Source organism: Callospermophilus lateralis, chromosome 14 (genome assembly GCF_048772815.1).
Source record: "Callospermophilus lateralis isolate mCalLat2 chromosome 14, mCalLat2.hap1, whole genome shotgun sequence".
Classification (NCBI taxonomy): Eukaryota; Metazoa; Chordata; class Mammalia; order Rodentia; family Sciuridae; genus Callospermophilus; species Callospermophilus lateralis.
This window is the reverse complement of record NC_135318.1, coordinates 6,022,881-6,040,857: the sequence shown is the minus strand read 5'-3', so window position 1 is coordinate 6,040,857 and position 17,977 is coordinate 6,022,881. Positions and strand designations below refer to the sequence as shown.

General features: G+C 40.5%; 1 protein-coding gene and 1 non-coding gene across 3 annotated transcripts in view; one reads left to right on the top strand and one right to left on the bottom strand.

Annotated features, from left to right (window-relative positions):
• Nucleotides 1-17,977, top strand: part of Adam17 (ADAM metallopeptidase domain 17) — a 56,803-nt gene that overhangs the window by 33,896 nt on the left and 4,930 nt on the right. For both annotated transcript variants that reach the window (XM_076833646.2, XM_076833647.2), the window contains 9 exons: nucleotides 639-752; nucleotides 3,933-4,077; nucleotides 4,261-4,349; nucleotides 6,250-6,402; nucleotides 11,941-12,140; nucleotides 13,019-13,122; nucleotides 13,769-13,903; nucleotides 16,546-16,676; nucleotides 17,465-17,543. In XM_076833646.2, the coding sequence (XP_076689761.1) occupies nucleotides 639-752; nucleotides 3,933-4,077; nucleotides 4,261-4,349; nucleotides 6,250-6,402; nucleotides 11,941-12,140; nucleotides 13,019-13,122; nucleotides 13,769-13,903; nucleotides 16,546-16,676; nucleotides 17,465-17,543 (1,150 nt within the window). The remainder of the gene's footprint in view (nucleotides 1-638; nucleotides 753-3,932; nucleotides 4,078-4,260; nucleotides 4,350-6,249; nucleotides 6,403-11,940; nucleotides 12,141-13,018; nucleotides 13,123-13,768; nucleotides 13,904-16,545; nucleotides 16,677-17,464; nucleotides 17,544-17,977) is intronic.
• On the bottom strand, nucleotides 8,676-8,778 carry LOC143380887 (U6 spliceosomal RNA). Its single transcript, XR_013088756.1, has one exon. It is a non-coding gene; the product is annotated as a U6 spliceosomal RNA (small nuclear RNA).

The window sequence follows — 17,977 nt, the reverse complement described above, 5'->3', positions numbered from 1 at the left end:
GTTGACCCTGACCACCCACTGCCAAAGCCGCAGAGCTTCTCCCTAGTGGAGAAGTGGTGGTAGTGCGGACCAGAATGGGCTGTCTATGCAAACAGGCAGAGAACAGAGACACAGAAACCATTGAGCTGAGTATGACTTCCTTCTTTTTTGCAAATTCATTAATCAGAGTGAGTTCCTTACTTGTAGGGTTTAATATGAATGTGTCTGAAATGCATATGCAAAGAGAAGGCTGTGTTTTTTATGTTTTATTCCTGTGGCATACTAAGTGATGTACATCTTATTCTTCATTTCTAAATTATTGTCTGTAGTCGTAATAAATATTTTGGGTTCATGTAACCCAAGTTATCATTTTTTCTGAATAAATGTAGAGGAAAAATATAACAGAAATATAGAGAATATTAAATTTAGTACATTTATAACATATTTAAATAGCTCATTGATATGTGCTTTCCATATCATGCTTTTCAGTTTGATTTAAATGTTTAGTAATAGAACTGAAGAATTTTTGGAATTTTGGTTCTAAAACATTTTTTTCTGGCATGGTAGACAGACTTTTGAGTGGATAAAATAATTTGGTATCTAGAGTCTTGTGACTTTTTTTTGGAAATGTTCTAAGTATATTCTCTCTTTAAGTATAGATTCGCATTCTCAAGTCGCCACAAGAGGTAAAACCTGGTGAAAGGCACTACAATATGGCAAAAAGTTACCCAAATGAAGACAAGGATGCTTGGGATGTGAAGATGTTGCTAGAGGTGAGTCGGAGGATCCTGACACGATCCTCTTAACAGCACTGGGATTTCTGATATGTAGATTGTATCTGCACTAATGAAGGGACATATTAGAAAAGAGTGGTGGACCTGGAGCAGCCTCCCACTGGTTCAACAGTGGTCCATGTCCTGGATCAGGGTGAACCGTCAACTGGTCAAAAATCTGAAGAGGATAAATGCTATGAAGCAGTGCCTTTTAATCTTAATATCTTCCAGAATTTAATAAGCTGCAGTGGCTCTTCTCTGGGAAGTGGCATAAGTACCCAATAAATAGATTTTATTTATTTATTTTTTTGCATCGTTTTGTTAGCTCAGGTCTCTCTGAAGTTGTCAGTGGATCTCTTATGGCAGTAATTGTCAAATAGGCTGTGCACATGTATTGAACAGTAGAAATATAACTTGGACACCTGAAAACTTTCTGTAGGAATTTAAAATTTTTGTTCTGTTAATAAACTTAGATAGTTAAACATTCTTGTAATATGGATTCTTTCCTTAAGATTCTGTCACGTTTGTGTGCTGTTGCTTTGTTGTAAATTGAACTATGAAGTGATAGTGTTTTATTTTTTAATGTATTGGGCAATGTATTAATTTCCCATAGCTGTTCTAACAGATTGCTATAAATTTAGCAGCTAAAGAACATTTTTCTTTCTTTCTTTCTTTCTTTTTTTTTTTGGTATCAGGGATTGAATCCAGGGATGCTTAACCACTGAGCCAGATTCTCCAGCCTTTTTATTGTTTATTTTGAGACAGGGTCTCACTAGTTGCTAGGGCTTCACTAAGTTGCTTAGGCTGTCTTTGAACAGAACATTTTTTTTTTAATCTCATAGTTTCCATGGGTTAGTCCAGGCATAGTGTGGCTCATCTGGATTCTCTGTTTAGGGTCTAATGAAGCTAAAATTAAGTTTTTGAAGCTTGATGGAATTAAAGGCTATTATCAATTTTTTGACAAGATTGAGAACCATAATGTGCTATGTCTATATAGTACTCTTGGCATCCCTTATCTAATTTGATCTGCAAACTACCCTGAGAGTTAGGTTAAGATCCACCGTTATTTTGTAAAGAGTTATAGCTCAGCATGTGTATGAGTTAACTTCAGCTGCTATACAAGCTCTACACACTGGTGGCTTAAACAACAGGCATTTATTTCCTTAGTTCTGGAGGCTGTAAGTTCAAGATCAAAGTGTTTTCAGAGTTGTTTTTTCTGAGGCCCCTCTCCTTAGCATTTATTTATATGTTGTTCTTTTTCTGTGTCCTCATATGATCTTCCCTCTGTCTTTTTCCTAACTTCTTTCTCATAAGGACACCAGTCATGCTGGATTAGGGCTATTTAGATGCCCTCATTTTACCTTAATTACTGCTTTAAAGGTGCTCTGTCCAAATATAGTTCATTCTGAGTTATAGGAGGTTAAGACTTCAGTATGTGAATTTTGAAGTGCTACAGGTCAGCCCATTGAACCTGTTCCTTCCAGGTACAGTGGAGCACACCTGTAATCCCAGCAGCTTGGGAGGCATCGAGAGATTTCAAAGCCAGCCTCAGCAATTTAGTGGGGCCCTGAGCAGTTTAGTGCGGCCTTATCGCTAAATAAAACACAAAATGAGGCCGGGGATGTGGCTCAGTGGTCAAGTGTCCCTGAGTTTCAATCCCCTGTACCTATCACCCCTCAAAATGACCTATTCCTGGTGAGTCCTACAACCAGCAATGGCAGAAATAGATGTGAGCAACTAGATCTCCTAACTATGGGAACAGCCAAACCATGTCACCTTCCTGGTTTCTGTGGTTCTCTGGATAGCTCAGGCTCTAGAGGATCCAGAGGGAAGCACAACTGTTCACAGGTGCTCCTTTCCAGTGCTCTCCCCAGACTCCTAGAAGATTTCCAAAAATCTCACCCTCTTACATAGAGCTATCAGAATCCCAGGCTGTACATTCTTCATTTCTCATACAGGGTTCTCTTACCTTTCACTTCTAATGTTTTTAGAAGCCTTTTTGGGGGGGCTAGGATTTAACCCAGAGGTGCTTAACCACTGAGCCATATCTCTAGCCCTTTTTTAAAATTTTGAGTCAGGGTCTTACTAACTTGCTGAGGATGGCCTCCAACTTGAATTCTTCTTCTTCCTGAGCCACTGGGATTACAGGCATGTGTCACAGAAACATAAACACCAGAAGACAAGGGAGCAGGGCTTTCAAATGCTGAAGCAGCAAACATACCCAGCTACATGATCAACTATACTCATTCCTAAGCAACCTCATTCCCAGATACACAAAACCCCAAGGATTTACATCCCATGGACCTATTTTTAGGAGGCTCCTTGAGAATTTAACAAAACAAGGTGTAGATCAAGAACAAAACACAGGGTCCAGATAGCAAGAGAGTTCAAGGTGCCTTAAAATGACAGGTGCCTTAAAATGCGCTTGAGGCAGTTTAAAAAATCATGATTTTTTAAAAATGTTTAAACTGTTTAAACTGTTATGGTAGAAATTTGTACTGGAGGTTGAATTTAGGACACTTTATTGCTGACCCGTATCCCTAGTCTTTTTTGTTTGTTTTGTTTGAGACAGGTTCTGCTGTGTTGCTGAGGCTGGCCTTGAACTTATGGTCCTTATCGTAGAAGTTTTTGGAGTAGTGTGATAACCATCTTTGACTGAAGGAAAACAGTCTTTACAGACTTATAGTGTTGATTAAATAGTTTAAAATTTTTATTTTAGTAACATAAACTAGATATTTATACTTTTCTGTAAGTTTTTATTTATAACTTCTTCATCTTATAAAGTTAAAAGTTCTCCCCAACTCAAATAAGTAAATAAAAGTAAAATATACATTACTATTAACCAATAGAAGTATCCTTGAAATACTTTAGAATTGTTTGTTTTGATATGAGGGCTTCAGTCCCCCTGCAGAATTGGAGTACATTGGATCCTGGACTATAGGCCTTCAGTACACTCCATGGAGAAGCATTGAGTTTTGAAAACGCTCCCAAGCCTTTCCTTTTGTGCTCCTCCATCCCCAGATGGTATGAACCCCAGGGAAAGAGCGTTGTGCTGCATGAGAGTGGGGGTGTTCATTAGAACTGTGACCAGACTTGGTGTTCTTCTGGAGTATTGAGTTGTCATATCTCTTAGTTAGATATGATTGCTAATTTAATACAGAATTTTTTTTCCCGTTGAAGCAATTTAGCTTTGATATAGCTGAGGAAGCATCTAAAGTCTGCCTGGCACACCTTTTCACATATCAAGATTTCGATATGGGAACTCTTGGATTAGCTTATGTTGGTTCTCCCAGAGCAAACAGTCATGGAGGTGTTTGTCCAAAAGGTAAGTTTTCCCATTGGCCTTGTGAATGTGTTGCTGGAATGGTAAACTGACTAGATTACATTATTATTCTATACTTAATACATAATTTTTGTTTATGTTTCCTTTTGCTTTTAGCTTGGAATAGTAAATTTCCTTACATTATAATTCTGTATTTAATGTTTATACGTTTCCTTTTGCCTTTAGCTTATTATAGTCCAGTTGGGAAGAAAAATATCTACTTGAATAGTGGTTTGACCAGCACAAAAAATTATGGTAAAACCATCCTTACAAAGGTATGCCCTTTGATCTTTTTTTTTTTTTAATATTATTTTTTCAGTTTTCGGCAGACACAACATCTTTGTTTGTATGTGGTGCTGAGGATCTAACCCGGGCCGCGCGCATGGCGGGCGAGCGCGCTACCACTTGAGCCACATCCCCAGCCCCCTTTGATCTTTTTAAAAGGATAGATTTGGAGTTTTGGGTGTTAGACCCTCTGTTATATATTTACATAAGTGTCTTTTTTTTTTTTTTTTTTTTTTAAAGAAAGAGTGAGAGAAAGAGGGAGAGAGAGAATTTTTAATATTTATTTTTCAGTATTTGGCAGACACAACATCTTTGTCTGTATGTGGTGCTGAGGATCGAACCCGGGCCGCATGCATGCCAGGCGAGTGCGCCACCGCTTGAGCCACATCCCCAGCCCCCATAAGTGTCTTTAAAGGGAAGAGTATGTAATGTTTTTAATTTCTGCCTAAAAGAAATACATGTTTTCTGGAGAAATAATGAGAACTTAAAAAACTATATAAAGGGGGCTGGGGTTGTGGCTCAGGGGTAGAACACCTAGTACTTGTGAGGCCCTGGGTTCAATCCCCAGCACCACATAAAAATAAATAAATAAAATAAAGGTATTGTGTTCAACTACAACTTAAAAAAAAAAAAAACTATAAAGAATAAAATGACTTGCCAGCTTCTTTCCAGGCACATCAGGACTGTGTGTTTCTTAACCCTGCCCTCTCAGGTCCTCTGTCCTATAGCTCCTCTTGGGGCTCCTGGTGTTGGGCTACAGTGCAGCTGTCATTTTAAGGCATCTTGTAGTCTCTTGCTGTCTGGACTCTGTGTTTTGTTTCTTGATCTACGCCTTGTTTTGTTATATTCTCAACAAGCCTCCTAAGAATAGGTCCATGGGATGTAAGTTCTTGGGATTTTGTGTATCTGGGAATGAGGCTGCTTGGGAATGAGCATAGTTGATCATGTGGCTGGGTGTGTTTGTTGCTTCAGCATTTGAAAGCCCTGCTCTCTTGTCTTCTGGTGTTTATGTTTCTGTTAAAGAGTCTGAGTCTTTGGCTTTTGCATGTGACCTATTTTTCTCTAGAAGATTTTCAGATCTTGTTTATGTGTAAATATATCTGTTCAAAGTCTGTTTGTCTACCAATAACAGAAAACTTAAAAACTATGGCATAAATAAGGGGTTCTTTGTCTCAGTGAGAAGCAGTTCACAGAGTCTTCTCCAGGTGGCATTGCAACTGAGAGTTGCTTATCGGAGCCTTAGGTTTTCTGACTTGCTTTCAGCTGTTGTAAGCACAAGTCCTTTGTCCTTGTTTTGTCATCTTATGGTCACAGATGGTTCTCTCTTATGTTAGAAAAAGGTGGAGAAAGCAATCATAGCTGACCTAATCTGTCCCATTAAAAAAGCTTTTCTAGAAATTTCATTGCCTGACTTCTTCTCTATCTCCCTGGACAAAACTGGGTTCCATGAATGCCCATAGTCCTAGAGGAATGGGGCTGTTTTAGCTGAGCATATTGCTGCCCAGGACAGAATTAGGGTTCTTTAAAGAAGAAGGGGAGAATAGATATTTGGTAGAAAAATATCAGTTTCTGATACACTGATATGTTGTCTATAATGTAATTGGTGTGTGGTGTATGTTATTTTTCTCCACTGTGCTGGGCAGATGGGCCCTTCAATTTGGAGACTTGTGTCTTTATGTAAAATGACCTTGTGTTATTTCGTTGATAAATTTTCTTTTTTTAGATTCCTTTCCATGTCACCCATTATTTTTCTGTCTCAGCTTAATTTCTACAATTGATAGAATACATCATAGTCTGATTGTTATTCTTTTTAGCTCTATTTAAAGGTCTCAGTAGGCCCAGCAGACAAAAATAACTGATGTTCAGTGTTTTCTTTGTATGGTCCTTAAGGAAGCTGATCTGGTTACGACTCATGAATTGGGACACAATTTTGGAGCAGAACATGATCCTGATGGTCTAGCAGAATGTGCTCCAAATGAGGACCAGGGAGGAAAATATGTTATGTATCCTATAGCTGTGAGTGGTGACCATGAGAACAATAAGGTATGTGTGGTTTGGAGTCTTTTAATGTGGGTAGGAAAGGAGGTGGCTGTGTAGTTTTCTCAAAATGGGAGCTCAGGGCCTGGGGTTATGGCTCAGTGGCAGAGCGCTTGCCTTGCACATGTGAGGAACTCACTGCGATGCTCAGCACCACATAAAAATGAACATAGATATTATGTCCATCTATAACTAAAAAATGAAAAAAACCCAAAAAAACTTAAAACAAATGGGAGCTCAGGAAAGTATTCCATTCCTAGGTATTTCCCTAGGGATGGAACTTCAAAATACCTTTTTAAAAAAAAAAAAAAAATTTTTTTAGTTGTAGTTGACATAATACCTTTTTTAATTTTTCTATTTTTATGTGGTGTTGAGGATTGAACCCAGTGCCTCACACATGCTAGGCAAGCATTCTACCACTGAGCCACAACCCTAGCCCTACAAAGTACCTTGATATGTGGTTGTGTTTTGGGGTGAAGCACTTGTTCATCTACTAAAATTGTCATTTGGACATTTTTTGTTGTTGTTTGGTATTACTGGGGATTAAACCCAGGGGTGTGATACCACTGAACTACAACCTCAGTCATGTCCATCCACCTTTTAAAAAGTTTCTATTTTGAAACAGGGTCTCCCTAAGTCTTTGAGGCTGGCCTCGAACTTGCAGTCTTCTTACCTCAGCCTTCTGAGTAGCTGATTTGTACTATTATATCAAAGTTAATCATGTGTAAATTTGGATTCTTAAAAAAAATAAATAAATAAAAACTTGTGAGTTCTAGGTTTCAGGGTTGTCAGCTCAGACTTTATGTTAAAGATTGTCATTTCATTTAAACTTTGTTGCTCATTTTAACTCTATGGTACTTCACAATTTGCATGTTTTCATTAACTTTTTTAGTGAAACACACAGTTTGCTGAATTAAAGGCCTCTTGTTTGCAGCTTTGTCTCTAGTCCTAGTAGAAGTACCTGCATAATAAAGAACAGTAATCTAGTGTACAGTGGTTCCTGTGTCTGGGGTGGGATGGATCCTGGGACCCTGTCCCCTCGGACACCAAAATCTGCAGATGCTCATATCCCTTATACAAGATCATAGAGTCTTTGCACATCTTCTTGTGTGCTTAAATCAGCTCTAGATTACTTACATTAATACATTATAAATGCTGGGTGAGTTGTTTTACTACATTGTTTAGGGAATACTGACAAGAAAACTCTGTCCATGTACGGTACAGATGCTTTTTTCCGTGATCTTTTTTTTTTTTTTGGTCGGGGGGGTTACGGACCAGGGATTGAACCCAGTGGTGCTTAACCAGTGAACCACATCCCAGCCCTCTTTTATATTTTATTTAGAGCCAGGATCTAACTGTTGCTTAGGGCCTCGCTAAGTTACTGAGGCTAGCTTTGAATTCGCAGTCCTCCTGTTTACCTCCCAAGCCACTTGGGTTATTGCCGTGCACCACTGTGCCTGGCTCCTGAATATTTTTAATCCATGGGTGTAGAACCCACAGATATAAGGTCCAATTGTGTGAGTTGATTTGGGACGTTGTGAATAGTTTCAGAGACTGTTAACTCCTGGAGACCATACTGAAAGCCGTGTTGACAGGTGTCCTTTTGTTTCATCCTTTTATCTGGAGCTCTGCAGCATGGGGCAAATACTCCTGTTGCTGAGGTGAAGTGAGCCAGCAGGGAGGAGTCTGAACCTGGTTAGGAAGGGTGAAATAGTTGCCTGGTTCCCTCTTGGAGCCAAGCTGTGGGTGAGTTTGAGTGTGAAACACGTGGAGGACAGGGTCACTGGGGTGTCCCTGCCCTCACCGGCTTTTCCATTCCCTGCCTCTGCACTTTCTTGAGTGTTGAATCTAGTTTTGTTCGAATGTCATGAGTAAACAGTCTTATTCTCTTGCTTTGTAATGCTACATTTTATATCTCCTTTACTTGACAACTTGTGCCTGAGAGAGATTTTCCTACCCCTTTTGCTCACTCTTCCAAATTATCCAAGCTTGAATTTTCATGTCTTTCTTAAAGATCATCTCTTCATTTCTAATCATATACATTATAGTTAGTGCCATATACACTTACAACAATGATGGGAATGGTATAGTAGCCAGTAGCCATGTGTGGCCATGGTGCAACTGAAATGTTGATTATAAGACTGAGGAATTGAATTTTAAATTCCACTTTATTTAAATTTAATAGTGCTTGTCTATGTTTGGAGGTGAGAATAGGCTTTAACTATAAAAGGACGTGAGAGACCTTATTGGGAGGATGGGAATCATCTTTTTTTTTTTTTTTTAATGTGGAATACTTCATGAATTTGCTTGTCATCTTAGTGCAGGGGCCATGCTAATCTTCTCTGTATTGTTTCAATTTTAGTATATGTACTGCTGAAGCAAGCATCAGGATGGGAATGTTCTAAAACTGATTTATGATGATGGTTTCACTGCTTGGTAAAGTTATTATGGAAATCATGGACTTTTATCTTTGAAGTGGATGAGCTTATTATTAGCTGGGTATAGTGCTACACAACTGTAATCCCGGCACTTTGGAAGGCTGAGCCAGGATTGCAAATTTGAGGCCAGCTTCAGCAACTTAGACCCTGTCTCAAAAGGGCTGGGAATATAGCTCAGTGGTAAACTGTCCCTGGGTTCAATTCTCTGTACCACCTAAAAAAATAAGAAAGAAATGAATTAGCTTTGTGATGTGTACATGTGCCTCAACAAACCTGTTAAAAAGAAAATAACAACAACAAACCAGTGTAGAAGCAGAAAAAAAGGGGTGAAGGTATATAGCTCATGGAGACATGTGCTGGTCAGTGTGGAAGGTTGTGAGGGACAATGGGCATTTATGATTCCATTCTTTCCACTTAGTAGATGGCTGGACATTTCTATTAAAAAAAAAAAAAAAAAAGGATAAAATACATTGTGGGCAGCCAGTCTGAGTGTATTTGCATCCTCCTTCCTGTGATCAGAGAGACTCTGTCAATCACTTTTGTAGTGACCTGGATATTGCACCAATCCTCGAAGTAGCAAAATGTGTCTTCAGACATAGGCATGTAGCCCCATGGATTGAGCTACACCCACCTTTTCTTTGTGATTTTACCCCTTTGCCCTGTTTGGGATAGAATGTTCCATGGAAACGCCCTTTGTGTGTCCCCTTCTCTTGCTTTGCCTTTGGGTGTGGCCTACCTAGATATCAGTCCAACCTGCTCACAGCAGACATCATGAAGCTAGACTCAGCCCCCTGAAACCTGACCTCTTGCCTCATTTGAATTGCTTCTTGCTCTCTTTCTGTAGACCTTTAAGGTCAGATGAGCCATCACAGGACCCCCAAAGAAAAAAGTATCTCTGACTGTTGTGTGGTTATTTCGTGCAGCCCAGTTCACCTGGAGTGACCCTGAATGTTTTAGTCTCGAGGAACTCGACAATCCATAACAAGAAAAAAAACTCTCAATAGTTATATATGGCTAGTGGCTACCATGAGGGTAGTGCTGCTATAATTGGACAGGTTTCTTGTTCCTTGGTTATGAGTACAGTGTCAGACTTTTAGTTTATAGGCTCTGCCTCGGGACATGCGTGGACGTATGCATTATACTGTTTTTCCGCTAAAAGTTTTTCCTAAGAGGGATTTTTCCTTGGATTCTCCACAGGCCTGTAAGAACTTACTAAGGAAAGTGGCACCTGGGCAGAGCTGTTTTTTTCTTTAGATGTTGGGCTATCAGTAAGGAATGGCTTATTTATTTTGCCCCAAGTATATCATGTTTAATGTTTTTTGTTTTTTTTTTAATAATTTGTTTTTTTCCAAGTAGCACTCTCCTTGTAAGAAGAAGATGCTGTGCATATTTTATATATAAATGAATTCCTTAATAAAATGTTTTAATCAAATGAAAGGGGGGCTACAAGATAGAAATAAGGTGGTTCTTTTTCCTGGGTAGGCCCTGCCTCCCTCTAGATGGGGTGATGAAGAACAACAGTTAGAAGGGGGCTTCATGGGCTCTGAACAAATGAATTAGTGAAAGGGAGCATGGGGACACTGAAGGTTGTCATTTAGGACGGTTATCTGAAGGCAAGAGGGGGTTGTGAGATAAGGATGCAAACAGAAAGCAGGAGCCATTGAGGGCCTGGGTAGGCAGAAACCTTAGTGGAGGATTGGTCGCTGTTTCCTTAGCATTATCCTGGACATCTGTGGCTTAGGAGGTGTAGCTGATAATGACATATTCTTTTCTGTTTACTATGAACTTTAATTCACTTGAAAGTGAACTGGTAAGATTGAGCGCATGCACCTGCAATGCCAGTGAATGAATAAACTCTCCCAGAAAAAACAACTGTCTGAAGCTTAGATTGGGGCACCTGGATCTATTAAGTGTTTTTACTGTAATGTAAGCAGACTGGAGATTGTTCACAAAGCCTAGTTGGCATTTCTGTGTAGGGAGATGAGGTCCTCCAGAAAGTGACTCCCTTGGTACCTGTTGGAGGGCTTGTGCTTTCTCTTCTCAGTGCTTGGGACTGTAGTCTAGGCTGAAACTGAAGCCATTTAGCTCCTGCAAAGCTGTGGAGATTCTGCCTTAAGAAATAATCACACTTAGCTTCCCCGAGCACCTTATGCCTTTCCTGAGCATTTTGGTGGTTCTCTGCTCTTCCTTTTCCCTTGGGACACTGGTCAGAGAAACAAAATATTGTAGACTCAGGAAAATATTTAGGCAACAGTTTGGAATTTAACGTTTAAAATATCTTCTATGTAATATGCCTCTTACAAAGCTGAAATATTTGGAAACTTCACATGGTACATTCATATAAAGAACCAGGGAAAGGGAAGTGGGTAAACCAGAAGCAGACCCTCTTTTACATTCCTGAACTTACTCTGCCTGATTCTCATGTCACCACAGCACTTGCATTCCTGAGGGGCAATTTCAATCTGATGGGATTTGTGAGCTCCTTGTTCTGCTAGACTGCTTGTTCCCTTGATGGGATATTTGGTCCCAGTATTATCATCACTTGCCTTCATGTGAAAACTTTTAGGTCTTTAAGCAAATACACAGCAGCCATTTAGTTCCCTGTAAAGGAATATAACTCAATTCCATATAAATGACATTTTGAAGGTGACTGAGACCACTTGACATAGCTCCGGGGTGGCTCTAATGGTGTTTTTTTGTTTGTTTTTTTAAAATATATATCTACTTCTTTTAGTTGTCAGTGGACTTTTACTTATTTATATGTGGTGCTGAAAATCAAACCCAGTGCCTCACACATGCTAGGCAGAGGCCACTGAGCCAGAACCCTGATGTCTTCTAATTATGGTTTTTATATTAAGAATTTGTCCCTAAAGAAACAGCTCAGGAGCTGGGGCTGTAGCTCAGTGGCAGAGCACTTGCCTAGCATGTGTATGGCACTGATTTGATCCTCAGCACCACATAAAAACTAAATGAATAAGTATATTGTATGTCCCTCTACGTCAGAAAAATACTAAAAAGAAAAAAGAAAAAGAAACAGTATAAACATTCCACGGGGATAAATTTTAATTATATTATTTTGGGCCTTTGTGGCTTTTTCTCTCTTAAGATGTTTTCAAACTGCAGTAAGCAGTCCATCTATAAGACTATTGAAAGTAAGGCCCAGGAGTGTTTTAAGGAGCGGAGCAACAAGGTGTGTGGGAACTCCAGGGTGGATGAAGGAGAAGAATGTGACCCCGGCATCATGTACCTGAATAATGACACCTGCTGCAATAGCGACTGCACGCTGAAGCCAGGTGTACAGTGCAGGTGAGAAACACTCCCACATTGAGTCTGGGGGGTTGGCACAATCAGTGTCTGTGTAATAGAAGATTGAAAATACAGGGTTTTAAAACTGTGTGTGTGTATGAGAGAGAAAAAGAGAGAGAAGCTTTGTGGAAAGCAGTTTGGCATAATGTGAAAACATTCCTCAACTTGCATGCTTTTCCACCTAGCAGTCCCACAGTTCAGAGAATCTTTTTAAAGGAAGTAGATGTACAGGAAGGTGATGTAACAAGGATACAAGCTCATGGCTGTATCCTTTCATAATAGCAAAATATTGGAAACAATCAAAATTGCCATCCTAGAATATAAATTAATTATCATATCTATACAATAGAATAATGTTTCTATTTAATGACATAAACTGTGGAGAAAGCAGGTTACAATTAGAAGGTACCAATATTTCCATATTTATGTCCCCTTGATAGACTAGAGCCTGGCTTAGGAAGAAACTTTATACTTTATGGTGAATAACTGAAACTAACCTGTGCATATATATTGTGTATTAATGCTATAGATGAGTGCCAACAGGGAGTCGGGTTCTGGCGGTCTAGTGCCATAGTTGTTGATTGCCTGGTTTTTTCTTTCATTTAATTATTGCGTTAATAAAAACCAAGGACACTGAGGTGTTGTAAAGATGATCTCTCTGTATCCTTATTCTTTCCTACTAAAGTGTGGTATTGATGCTGCCTTATCTACATTAGGAAGGGGCAGAGGATGGGCAGGTGACTCTAACTCCAGGGAAGTCTGACTATGCAGGAGTGGTGAGTTAGGCAGGGGTCTTTCCTGTGATGTTGCTGTAACAGCACTGTAGGCGTTTAATGAGGGCCTGTCATTTGAATTGAATTGTCTCTGTTCTTCCACAGTGACAGGAACAGTCCTTGCTGTAAGAACTGTCAGTTTGAGACTGCCCAGAAGAAGTGCCAGGAGGCTATTAATGCTACCTGCAAAGGCGTGTCTTACTGCACAGGTAATGCTTTCGCTGCTCTCTTTCGCTGCTCTCTTGAATACTGTGGTTCAAGTGTGAATGTATATGCTTGAAAAACAAGTGATGTTTGGTTTAGATGAAAGCAACCCTTTAACTCTTGTTGTTTGCCATGTGCTCACTTCTTTCGTGAGAGACACTGTGTTGCAGTGTGTCATATACTTGTAGAACTGGTGGACCTGTGTTTTAGTCAGCTTTTTTTCCTTTTGCTCCTGTGACTAAAAGATCTGACCAGAACAATTTTAAAATAGGAAAAGTTTATTTGAGGGCTCACGGTTTCAGAGGTCTTAGTCCGTAGAAGGCAGGTCCATTCCTCAGGACTTGAGGTGAGGCAGAAAATCATAGTGGAAGAGTGTGGCAGAGGGAAACAGTTAACATGCTGATCAGGAAGCAGAGAGTCTCCACTTGTCAGATACAAATACATACCCCAAAGCCATACCTCTCCACTTCAGCTACCACTCAGTTAATTCCTATCAGGGGATTAATGCACTGATTGGGTTAAAGCTCTCACAACCCAATCATTTCCCCTCTGAACCTTCTTGCATTGTCTCACTCATGAGCTTTTGGGGGCCACCTCACATCTAAATAATAACAACCTGTGACTCTTATGCTCATTGTTTTTGCCCTTCAGGGAACAGCAGTGAGTGTCCACCACCAGGAAATGCTGAAGATGATACAGTTTGCTTGGACCTTGGCAAGTGTAAGGATGGGAAGTGCATCCCCTTCTGTGAGAGGGAGCAGCAGCTGGAGCCCTGTGCGTGCAATGGTGAGCATGGTTTAGCGCTAAGTGCTGCAGCAGGAGGAAATATGGCCTTTGCCTTCCAGATTCCCTATGGAGACCTGGCATGTCTGCTGCTCACAGCTGGTAAAGGTAGTGATGAGAACCAAGCCAGTGACCAGGAGAGCAGGAAGGCAGGGCAGTGTCTACATGCATCTCTGCATTCAGACTCTGGCTCTCCAACTACCTGCATGAACTGCCCAGTGGTTGGTCATCTTGCTTCATTTTTAGACCATGTGGCAGTCTTTGGGGTGGTGTAGAAGACTTTTGGGTATGGGTAGAAAACTGTCTTCACCCTTCTCCCACATAAAAATCACAAAAGCAGCAGAAGCTGTCTGCACTCCATTGCCATCAAATTAGTAAACTCCTTCACGAACCCAACCAGAGAGCTCATTTCAGAATCTGAACCCAGTAGGTGGAATTTTTGCTGTTGTCAGAAAGTCTTGTTCGCCTTTGATCACTGTGGAGCAGTCTGGAATAGGAGCCCTTATGCTGGCCTCACTGTCAGTTTTCAATAAGTTTCAATGCTCTTTTAAGCCTTTGGGTCTGAGAAGAGGCCTTAAGGATAATGAATAAGAAACTGGATTCTGAGCTTCCCACTGTACTTCAGCCACGTAGTGGATAAGTTGATGGGGGAGTTCTGTTGGGTTAATAGTGTTAATAGTAACTGGGCTGGGAGATCACCATCCACATAATAATGTAAGAGGTTCTGCCAGGTAGAAGGAATAACATGTAAGGAAAGAAGAAAGCTGGATGATGTGTACACCTGTAATCACAGTGACTTGGGAGTCTGGGGCAGGAGGATTACAAGGTTGAGGCCATCCCCAGTAACTTACTAAAGTCCTAAGTAACTTAGTGAGACTCTATCTCAAAATTAAAAGGGCTAGGGATGTTGCTCGGTGGTAAAGTTACCCCGGTTCAATACCCAGTACAAAAAAAGAAAGAAAAAATCTGGGGATGTGGCTCAATGGTAGAGTGTTTGCCTACCATGCATGAGGCCTTGGTTTCCATCCCCAGCACTGAGAAAAAAAAAAAAAAACAAGACAGAAAACACTTTGTAGATGCCAAGTAAATGATTTATTGAGTGAGTGGTAACAGGCTGAGACACAGTAAATGTCCAATAAATATTTGATAACGATTTGTTTTTTTGTGTGTATTCTAGTTGATTTTCTTCTGAGCACAAATTTGGGCTTTCCCCTAGGTCAAATTAAGACCGTTCCTAAATTGCAGTCCTGGGTTAAATTTTGGCATTTCTATTATTTCTGTGTGTATCCACATGGCATCTTTTGTGCCAGGTGCTATCACAGTGGGTCTTGGGAAAGGTGTTGTTGAGTGTAGGCTGTGGGCTCATTTTAACTGGCAGGTTGCTCAGCTCCCCACCTGCCCTGTAGGTGGAGAGTTCTGACACTTATGCTGGAGTCAATTGGCTCTATGGAGTGTACTTTAAACTGAGAGGCTGCTTGGGTGCGGTGGCATACACCTGGAACCCAAGTGACTCATGAAGACTGAAGCAGGAAGTTTGCAAGTTCAAGGCCATCCTGGGCAATTTAGGGAGACTGTCTTGAAATAAAAAGGGTGGGGTGGGGGATGGGGTTGTGGCTCAGCGGTAGAGCGCTCGCCTAGCATGTGGGAGGCCCTGGGTTCTATCCTCAGCACCACATAAAAATAAAGGTATTGTGTCCAGCTACAACTAAAAAATAAATTTTTTTTTTTTTTTAAAAGGACAGGGGATGTAGCTCAGTGGTTATGCATCCTTAGGGTCAATCCCCATTACTGTCAAAACAAAACACACATAACCCTGAGAATCCAGGGATTAAAATCTGCAAGGTAACAAGAGTGTTAGGTCAAAGGGACACATTTTAAGAGTATTTCTGAGCACAATTACACATGCCTATAATCCTAATGACTCAGGAAGCTAAGGCAGAAGTATCACAGGTTCATGGCCAACCTCAGCAACTTAGTAAGACCCTGTCTCAAACTAAAAATACAGAGGACTGAGGAATGTAGCTCGGTGGTTGAGTATCCCTGTCCAGAAGGGGAGGGTTATTATGAAGGGCTTGAGCAGAGGGAATACTTTATCCTTGTCTTTTAAGAGGGCCTTTTTTTGGGGGGGGGGGGTCTGCTGGGGATTGAACTCAGGGGCACTCGACCACTGAGCCACATCCCCAGCCCTATTTTGTATTTTATTTAGACACAGGATCTCACTGAGTTGCTTAGTGCCTCACCTTTTGCTGGGGCTGGTTTTGAACTTGCCATCCTCCTGCCTCAGCTTCCCCAGCCACTGGGATTATAGGCGTATGTCACTATGCCTGGCTTAAGGGGGCTTTTAAACAGAGACTCTTCTGTGTAGATTTTTAAAGCCTTGTAGCTTGAGGACTATGAACTTATAGGGGATGAATTTGGCTAGTATTATCTTTTCTGTGTTGGGTGCACTCACACATGGTATTGGGGTTGAACTCAGGACCCTGTATATGCTAGGCAAGTGCTCTACCACTGAGTTACATCCCAACCCCAGATAGTGTTACCTTTTGAAATAAAAAACCTGTTTGGAAAAGCATGGTCAGAGAAGAGGAGGAAGAAACTGGGTGGCAGAGGACTCAGTGTCAGGCATTGTGCTATCTCTGTTTCAGAAACTGACAACTCATGCAAGGTGTGCTGTAGAGACCATTCTGGCCGGTGTGTACCCTATGTCGATGCTGAGCAAAAGAACCTATTTTTGAGGAAAGGGAAGCCCTGTACAGTAGGGTTTTGTGACATGAATGTGAGTATTTATGTAAAACTTGTTTTGAAACAGACTGGAAATTCTTATATCGGATTTGATTTTGCAAATGGCTGGCAATCCTATGTCTTTCTAACCCACTGCTTGTTTTTATTGGGATTTTAGAGTTATGTATGGGAATTGCTTAAGAAGAAACAGCCAAGTGCTCTCAGGTCACTGGAGCTCAGACTTCCTATAGAGAAAGAAGTCTTCTGAACTCAGATGGATAAGATCCTGGGTGGGGACCTTATGGTAAAATTGGTTGGTTTCAGGCCCTGGGTTCTAATAATTGGTTTCCTAAGTTACTTGCAGAATTGACTAAGAATGCAAAATTGTTCACAGTGTGATTCTGAAGCAGGTACTAAGCGAGTGGAAAAGACCAAGCCTACTTTACTTGCCAAAGTCAGTTACAAACTTCATTTCATTTGTGCAGAATGACAGGCAAGGGTTTCAAGGTTTAGAGAAGCTTCTCAGGGTGCCTGGCTATTTCTGTGTGACCACTATATATGTGATCATCTCATCCTTACCAGAAAATGCCTGTCTGTCAAGCTGGTTTTCTTTTGAGTTTTATTTCCTGGTAATTTTAGTTCACTTATAATAAAACTGGACTAATTGTGAAAACATCATGACAGCAACATCTTACCTTCTTAGGTATTACACTGAAATTATTGTCTTGTGCCCAAGACAGTCCACTATGTGATTTAAATGCCCAGTATTTTTTTTTTTAATAAAGCCATATTGCTTCTAGATGCATTGCTTTAGGGATAATGCTGTATGTTTTCCCTCCGTAGGGCAAATGCGAGAAACGAGTACAGGATGTAATAGAGAGATTTTGGGATTTCATTGACCAGTTGAGCATCAATACTTTTGGTAGGTGATTTCCCCAGATGTGATTTATTTTTTCCCTTTCTCCTTTCCTTCTCTTTGGGATTGAACCCAGGGATACTTTACAACTGAGCTACACCCCCAGCCCTTTTCACTTTTTACTTCAAGACAGTCTAAGTTGCTAAGGCTGGCCTCAAAGTTGGAAATCCTTTTTCCTCATCTTCTCAAGTTGCTGGGAATATAGGCATGTGAACTGAGCTGATTTCTATAACATTAGAAAAGTGTGGTTTCAAAGTTCATGCTCTCATCCTGCAGAAAATGAAAATATAAGTTTTGTTGACCAGGATAGTTCACTCATTATAGTTCTTTCCCTGTGTAGCTTGGATATATGAATTTTCAAAGGAGGGAAATACTGTAAATCTGTCTCCTGTTTGATATAAGATTTATTTATTTAAAGGTAGGCATCAGGGGCTGGGGTT